Source organism: Pelophylax lessonae (genome assembly GCF_965119305.1).
Source record: "Pelophylax lessonae genome assembly, chromosome: 8".
NCBI classification, from domain to species: domain Eukaryota; kingdom Metazoa; phylum Chordata; class Amphibia; order Anura; family Ranidae; genus Pelophylax; species Pelophylax lessonae.
In genome coordinates, this window is record NC_138775.1 from 6,735,599 (window position 1) to 6,744,962 (window position 9,364).

General features: G+C 44.4%; 1 protein-coding gene across 1 annotated transcript in view; it reads right to left on the reverse strand.

The window, feature by feature from the left end:
- The window catches only part of LOC309561715 (uncharacterized protein), a gene marked incomplete at its 5' end in the record, with an annotated part of 149,264 nt that extends 141,811 nt beyond the window's left edge, over positions 1-7,453 (reverse strand). Inside the window, 1 exon segment of the mRNA XM_082265701.1 lies at positions 7,387-7,453. Coding sequence (XP_082121827.1) covers positions 7,387-7,453 — 67 coding nt within the window.
- Positions 7,454-9,364: the final 1,911 nt, after the last annotated feature.

A 9,364-nucleotide genomic window follows, 5' to 3' on the forward strand; every position in this document is an offset into this window, starting at 1 on the left:
TCCACACTCACCACATCTCATCCAATAGAGCAGTGGTTCTCAAATCCGGTCCTCGGGACCCACCAACAGGCCAGGTTTGCAAGATAACTAAATTACATCACAGGTGATATCATTTGCTTCTCAGTGATTGCAGTATTCTAGTCTGCATCCCCAAGGTAATACTTAAAATCTGGCCTGTTAGTGGGTCCCGAGGACCGGATTTGAGAACCACTGCAATAGAGCACCTTGTGGTGGAATGGCAGATTGGCATCATGGATGTGCAGCCGACAAACCTGCAGCAACTGCGTGATGCCATCATGTCACTATGGAGCAAAATCTCTGAGGAACGTTTCCAACACCTTGTTTGTATCTATGCCACCAAGAATGGAGGCAGTTCTGAAGGCAAAAGTGGGTTCAACCTGAAACTAGCAAGGTGTACAGGGCTGCTGTTAGAAATCGCCGGGCCCCCGTACAGACTACCTGGCAGGGCCCCCCCCAAGAAAATATTAAAGATATATTTAGCTAAAATTACAACAAAATCACTATTATCAGACACAAATATAACATAACTCGCATAATTCCTGCTAAATCTAGAAAAAAACTATGTTAAATAAAAATGAAGATGAGATGAGAAAAATATCCAGGCTGGGCAGTTGGAGCTCAGTGATCAGAGAGACAGAGAGAGAGAAACAAAGTTACAATTTACAAATAAACTCCTGAGCAGAGATAAGTGCTGGGAGGGGGCCCACACAGGGAGGGGGATTAGTGAGAGACGACTGTCTCTTTCTCAGCAGATAAAAGCTGATAGCAGGGAGAGGAACAGATCAGATTCAGGTGCTGGAGGAAGATTTCTGTATTTTTTGTCCATCACTAATCCCCCTCCCTGTGTACAAGAGGGCTGGTGGCCCCCCCCATCAGCGGCCCTGAAGGTGTACCTAATAAAGTGACGGGTGAGTGTATGTCAGATGGAATAAAACAACAATATAAAAATTCATAGGCTGACCTCCAATTTTAGGACGCAGATCCAACCAATCCTGAGGTGCTGCAAAATATAAAAATGAAAGATAAATCCGAAGTTAAAGCAAGGTTATCTCTATTACATGTGGAGAGGTGGGATTAGTAGCTTTTGCTTTCAGTTCCTTCTACAGGAAGGGTCAAGGACACGGAATTTCTGTAAAGATCACCAGGTATTTTCTGTAATTCCTGCAGGCTGCAAGAGATTACATTTTCCTTCTTATGTAGGCCGATCATGGCTGGTTGGATCTACATAAACATGGCAGGCAGGGCAGGACTGGGCCAGGGGGCAATTGCCATTTTAATGCTCCGTAAAAAGGCTGCACTGCTTCTGCCACAGACATGCCTAAAGGATTCCTGGTGAAGAGAAGCAAAAAGTCCCCACTGCTGACCTACTGAGTGCGGGATGAAGACAAGGACCTCTCACCCAGCATGGATGGTGTAAACTGTGTCTGAGCAGAGGCCGGTTCCATGCCCCACTGGAGACTCTTCTCCCCCCGGGCAGCCCAGACTGAGCTGTCCTAGTTCCCCCCAACTGCCCCCTTCTGACCAGGTGGGGAACTCCGCTTCGGCCGGTGAGTAGAGAGTACCTAGAGCGGAGCTTCAGCCTGGAATGGGGGTCAGGAGGAGGCCGGGAAGAGGCAGAGAGGGAGGAGGACCGAGTCACTGCACCATGGGCCTCGGATTTGTACTTGCCCCCTGGGCCGAAAAGTTGCCAGTCAGCTCCTGATGGCAGGGATACAAGAAACTACTCACTTCTTATGGTCGGTGTAAAATCAGAGAAGTCCCTGTGATCAAAATCTTCCCAAAATCTGGACAGCAAAGAAAAAATGGATTAACCTGATCTGAAGGAACAACGAAAGGCTGAACATTTTGTCCATTTTTGGACAGAGTAATGGAGGGTTATGACCCCATGTCAAGTTTATTTTTGCCATCTGTGTTCCATTGGGGGAGATTTACCTTCACTCCCTGTCCCATAACCAAAACAGGAAGTGACGCGAAGCGCCTGCAAGTGCCACCAGCTGTGTCCAACAGTAGGTGGAGCTGTGACCTTTGACCTCTGTGGCCACTCATCCTGACCTTTGCCCTTTGGGGTGGATCCATGACCCATTTCCTGAGTCAAAACCCTCACCTGTGTCTCCTCTGTCTAACCCTAACCCTCTAACCCTAACCCCCTAACCCTCTAACCCTAACCCTATAACCCTAACCCCTAATCCCCTAACCCTATAACTCTAACCCCCTAACCCTCTAACCCTAACACCCTAACCCTCTAACCCTAACCCTATAACCCTAACCCCCTAACCCTCTAACCCTAACACCCTAACCCTCTAACCCTAACCCTATAACCCTAACCCTGTAACCCTAACCCTCTAACCCTATAACCCTAACCCTAATCCTCTAACCCTAACCCTCTAACCCCCTAACCCTAATCCCAACCCTAGCCCCAACCCTAACCCTCTAACCCTAACCCCTAACCCTAACCCTCCAAAGTGAGGAAATCTCTGGTTGTCTGGTGACGACTCTAAAATTTGAGATTTTCTTAAATTTTTTTGCTTTCGGTGACGACGGTCACCAGGGCAAACAGAGTGTGAATTTCCCTGTGAACTTTAAGTATAAGGAAAGGCTCATTTTCTTTTACGTTTTGGATAGGGTGGAGAGGGATTGGAACCCCTGCCAGGTTTTAACTGCCCTCTGTGTGCCTATTTAGGGCATTTGCCCTCCTGGTGACCACCATTACCAAAAACAAAAGCGGAGAAAATCCCCACATTTTGGGTTGTCAACAGAAAAGGAATAGAGGAGAAATCTAACGGGGACCACCAAATATTGCCTCCCTTTTGAGGGATCTCCCCTCACTTTCTGTTATAATTATGGGACAGGAAGTGAAGGGAAATCTCCCCAATGGGACACAAATGGCAAAAAAACCTGGCAGGGGTTGTAACCCTCTAACCAAAATAATAATAAAAAAAAGCTTTGCATTTAGTTCTACATTAAATGGAAAAAGATTACATCATCACAGGGTGGTACTGTTAATGTATAAAATAGTAGACATGTGCAGAACGAAAAAAACATAGTTTCTATTTGATTCATTATTTACATAAATGTATTTAATGTGTTAAATTTGTTTTTAAACTTAGTTCGTTTTCAAAATTCAAATCATTCCAAAGTTTTCAAATTCCATTTACGGTAAATTGCATTTGAATTCTATTCGAAATCAAATTTATTCTATTCAAAATTCTAATTTTGGAAAATGATTATATTATTTCTATTTCATTCTATATTATTGTTTTTTTTCTATTTTATTATTTTATTTTCTATTATTTTCTATTCTATTCAAAATTTAAATTTCAGAAAACGGTTATAATGTTATATTCTTGATATACTATTCTATTATTTTCTATTCTATTATTTTATTTTCTATTCTATACTTTTCTATTCATCCGAGTCCGAAGTCTGCATTGTCTGCATAACGAGATATCAGGGAAGGGATGATATGGATTCAAACTTCATCTCAACTTTGCTATCATGTAGATGATTAACAAAAAGATTTGTAATCTGTTAGTGCTTGATTATCAACTACTGTATGTCCGTCTACATACCAGAAACAGTCCTGACTCTGTACTCACCAGACACCTCCCATACCTCAAACCTCGCCTAAATCTCCCATACCTCAAACCTCACCTACATCTCCCATACCTCTGTACTCACCTACATCTCTCATACTTCACTCCTCACCTGACAGCGCCCATACCTCTGTACTCACCTGACACCTCCTGTACCTCAAACCTCACCTACATCTTCCATATCTCCCTCCTCACCTATATCTCCCATATCTCACTTCTCACGTGACAGCCCCCATAACTCTGTACTCACCTGACACCTCCCATACTTCTGTACTCACCTGACACCTCCCGTACCTCAAACCTCACCTACATCTCCCATATCTCACTCCTCACCTACATCTCCCATATCTCACTTCTCACCTGACAGCCCCCATACCTCTGTACTCACCTGACACCTCCCATACCTCAAACCTCCCCTACATCTCCCATACCTCAAACCTCACCTACATCTCCCATACCTATGTACTCACCTACATCTCTCATACTTCACTCCTCACCTGACAGCGCCCATACCTCTGTACTCACCTGACACCTCCCATACTTCTGTACTCACCTGACACCTCCCGTACCTCAAACCTCACCTACATCTTCCATATCTCTCACCTCACCTACATCTCCCATATCTCACTTCTCACCTGACAGCCCCCATACCTCTGTACTCACCTGACACCTCCCATACTTCTGTACTCAACTGACAACTCCCGTACCTCAAACCTCACCTACATCTCCCATATCTCACTCCTCACCTACATCTCCCATATCTCTGTACTCACCAGACGCCTCCCATACCTTAAACCTCACCTACATCTCCCATATCTCACTCCTCACCAGAAAGCCCCCCATACCTCTATACTCACCTGACACCTCCCATATCTCTGTACTTACCTGACACCTCCCATACCTCAAACCTCACCTACATCTCTCAAATCTCACTCACCTGACACCTTTCATTCCTCTGTACTCAACTGGCACCTCCAATACCTCTGTACTCACCTGACACCTCCCGTACCTCTGTACTCACCTGACACCTCCCATACCTCTGTACTCACCTGACACCTTCCATACCTCTGTACTCAACTGACACCTCCCATCCCTCTGTACTCACCTGACACCTTCCATACCTCTGTACTCACCTGACACCTCCCATATCTCTGTACTCACCTGACACCTCCCTTATCTCTGTACTCACCTGACACCTCCCATACCTCTGTACTCACCTGACACCTCCCATACCTCTGTACTCACCTGACACCTCCCATACCTCTATACTCACCTGACACCTCCCATACCTCTGTACCTACCTGACACCTTCCATACCTCTGTACTCACCTGACACCTCCAATACCTCTGTACTCACCTGACACCTCCCATACCTTTGTACTCACCTGACACCTCCCATATCTCTGTACTCACCTGACACCTCCCATATCTCTGTACTCACCTGACACCTCCCTTATCTCTGTACTCACCTGACACCTCCCATACCTCTGTACTCACCTGACACCTCCCATACCTCTGTACTCACCTGACACCTCCCATACCTCTATACTCACCTGACACCTCCCATACCTCTGTACCTACCTGACACCTTCCATACCTCTGTACTCACCTGACACCTCCAATACCTCTGTACTCACCTGACACCTCCCATACCTCTGTACTCACCTGACACCTCCCATATCTCTGTACTCACCTGACGCCTCCCTTATCTCTGTACTCACCGGACACCTCCCATACCTCTGTACTCACCTGACACCTCCCATACCTCTATACTCACCTGACACCTCCCATACCTCTGTACCTACCTGACACCTTCCATACCTCTGTACTCACCTGACACCTCCAATACCGCTGTACTCACCTGACACCTCCCATACCTCTGTACTCACCTGACACCTTCCATACCTCTATACTCACCTGACACCTCCAATACCTCTGTACTCACCTGACACCTCCCATATCTCTGTACCCACCTGACACCTCCCATATCTCTATACTCACCTGACACCTCCCATACCTCTGTATTCACCTGACACCTCCCATACCTCTGTACTCACCTGACACCTCCAATACCTCTGTACTCACCTGACACCTCCAATACCTCTGTACTCACCTGACACCTTCCATACCTCTTCAATTTGCTTTACACTAATTATACCCAACTCACAAGATGACTTGCAATTCCCAAGATAACATTTTTTCCATATAAAGGTCCATGTGACTTTTATCTATTAGAAGCGCTGTGGGTCAGAAAGACTTTACAGAACAACTTCTATATGTGCAGATATTATTCTCTATATACAATGTACACAACTGAATGTAAATGTTCCAGATAAATATACAGAGATTCCATTACCTGAAATTATGCCATGGACCTAAAAAAAATGAAAATACATTTTAAGTTTTACTGTGATAGACTTTGAAACCTTGGATCTATTCTATCTATCTATCTATCTATCTATCTATCTATCTATCTATCTATCTATCTATCTATCTATCTATCTATCTATCTATCTATCTATCTATCTATCTATCTATCTATCTATCTATCTATCTATCTACACTTTATTGTCAAAAGTATTGGGACGCCTGCCTTTACACACACATGAACTTTAATGGCATCCCAGTCTTAGTCCATAGGGTTCAATATTGAGTTGGCTCCGCCCTTTGCAGCTATAACAGCTTCAACTCTTCTGGGAAGGCCGTCTACAAGGTTTAGGAGTGTCTATGGGAATGTTTAACCATTCTTTCAGAAGCGCATTTATAAGGTCAGGCACTGTAGTTGGTCGATAAGGTCTGGCTCGCAGTCTTTGCTCTAATTTATCCTCATGGTGTTCTATGGGGTTGAGATCAGGACTCTGTGGAGGCCAGTCAAGTTCCTCCACCCAAAACTCATCAAAGTCTTATTGGACCTTGCATTGTGCACCGGTGCGCAGGCATGTTGGAATAGGAAGGGGCCATCCCCAAACTGGTCTTACAAGGTTGGGAGCATGAAGTTGTCCAAAATGTCTTGGCATGTTGATGCCTCAAGAGTTCCCTTCCTTGGAACTAAGGGGCGGAGCCCAACCCCTAAAAAAACAACCCCACACCATAACCCCCCCCCCTCCACCAAACGATTTGGACCAGTGCACAAGGCAAGGTCCATAAAGACATGGATCAGCGAGTTTGGGGTGGAGGAACTTGACTGGCCTGCACAGAGTCCTGACCTCAACCAGATAGAACACCTTTGGGGTGAATCAGGGGGTTGGACTTGGCCCCTTAGTTTTAGTGAAAGGAACTATTAAGGCGTCAGCATACCAAGACATTTTTGGACAATTTCATGCTCCCAACTTTGTGGGAAGAGTTTGGGGATGGCCCCTTCCTGTTCCAACATGACTGCGCACCAGTGCATAAAGCAAGGTCAATAAAGACACGGATAAGTGAGTTTGGGGTGGAGGAACTTGACTGGCCTGCACGGAGTCCTGACCTCAACCTGATAGAACACCTTTGGGTTGAATTAGAGCCATCCTTTTGGAAGAATGGTGAAACATTACCATAGACACACTCCTAAAACTTGTGGACGGCCTTACCAGAAGAGTTGAAGCTGTTATAGCTGCAAAGGGTGGGCCAACTCAATATTGAACCCTACAGACTAAGACTGGGATGCCTTTAAAATTCATGTGTGTGTAAAGGCAGGCGTCACAATACTTTTGACAATATAGTGTATCTTTTGTATGTCTCTCTATCTAGTTCTAGAATTTATCTACCATTATGAGAAACAAAGCATACTCACTGCCTTCAGCATATAGTAGTAAGACGTTTGCTGCTGCAAGAAGTGCTGGAATCCAGAGGAGCCCCATAGTGAGTGATCCGGGCGATATCCCGGGATTTGTGATCCTGACAGATACTGCAGCTGCCTTTTATAATCAATATGGATTGCAACATATTATGTGTGGGAGATATTCTCATATGAAACCTGACATGTGTTCCAAAAGTCAAGTCTTAGGTAAATGTTTTGCAAATTCAGTTTCTAGAGAAATGGTGTATAAAGTTTAATCCACCCCAAAACAGATTTGTAACTTTTCAAACAGAGCCTGACAGAACAAATAAAGAGAAGCTCCACATATAACACAAGCTGGTAAGAAATAAAGCTTTTCTATTTAAAAGCTCTCTGAAGGCTCAAGCCTGCGTTCCTATTGGTTGTAAACTGCGTTCTAAAAGCTTTTTAATGAAAAGGTATGCTGATGCGTTTAAGGGTTCATTCTCCGCCCCTTTTCCCATCCTTTGCTTTCTCAAGGATAACACAGTATAACGGAACCGCCGACCCATACTGTGTTTGTGGTTTTCCATCAGTATACGGCTTCCTACAGTCTTGAACGTAGATAGAGATTCCAGCCACCCTACATACAAAACTAGCCTGAACCTAGCTTGTATGTGTCTGAAAACATCTAACTCTTTATTGAACAAGAAACAGACTTTTATACACTTGAGAAGTATTTCAGTCACTACATGAACAATGACCCGAATATTTACCCAAAACATCACACAATGGTTAGATAATGAGGTACAGCTGACTCATGGCTAATCCCATCTAGACAAGGTTATCATTCACATGCTAATTAACTCAGCGCACTTAAACCAGCTGGGACGACAAGACTGCCTGGCAACAAAGCTAAAACAAAATACTAAATTACACATTATTTAGGAGTATAAAAACAGAACACCTTATTATACAGACAATAGCAAGAGACCCCAGTATCAATCTGTCCATCAGTTACAGACTCCATGGCAACGGTCTACAGCAGTCTATAGGTCTCACAGTGTAAAGTGGGATTAAATCTTCATAGTCTTGAGCTATATTGTTAATAATTATTACTGCCCCATTTGAGTAATCCAAACCATATTCTGTGTCCATTAAGTCCACCATTTCCTTGGCCACCCTGTGCCCCTAATAGACACAGGGTGACTTACACATAAGAGAAGCCTAGGGACCTGAGAGAGGGATTTCCCAACCTCTCTAAGGTAAGTTGGGTTCCACAGGCTCCCCCAACCAAAGTGACTCCCGTCACACATGGACTAGAGATGAGCTGAAATATTTGGCCAAATCATGGGTCGTTTGGTGTGAATTGGGAACATCTCCTAATGCATTAGAATAAGAAAAGGGATGGTCGGCACCCAGGATGACATCCAGAAAATAATATTCCTTTAATAAAAAGACATGTACTACTCTAAAAATATCCTACGCAATTTAGATGTTAGTCTTTAGTCCTGGCTCATCGTCTCATAATGCATTGCCAAAGCTAACATTTGTCAACAAAACAATACAAACAGGTGAGCTCAGCTGCAAATATGTGAAATCAAAAAACTGCTGCAGTCAGTCACTCCTTAGTGAGCAGAAAAGGTTGATGTCATTTTGCTAGCTCTATTCCAAGGCGTTTCCTCTCAGGAGGCATCGGCAGGGATGAGGGCCTTTGTGACGGTCTCCGGACACCCCGACTGGGTATCTCCGCCAAGAAGCTGCTTCCTAAGCTCTGGAACACGAGATCCGTGAATCCGGCTATAGTTACCCCAAGAACCAGACAGTACAAGTTTTGGATTAAACCAGAATAAAACTGTTTATTCAAACACAGGCACAAAGAGATATACACTCTGGGACAACCCCCCCCCCCCCCCTTAGCAGCCAATCCACATACACATATACATCCCATAATAGGTTGATCTTAACGCAGACAGAAACAATAGAACAATGGGATACAGGTACTTAACAATAA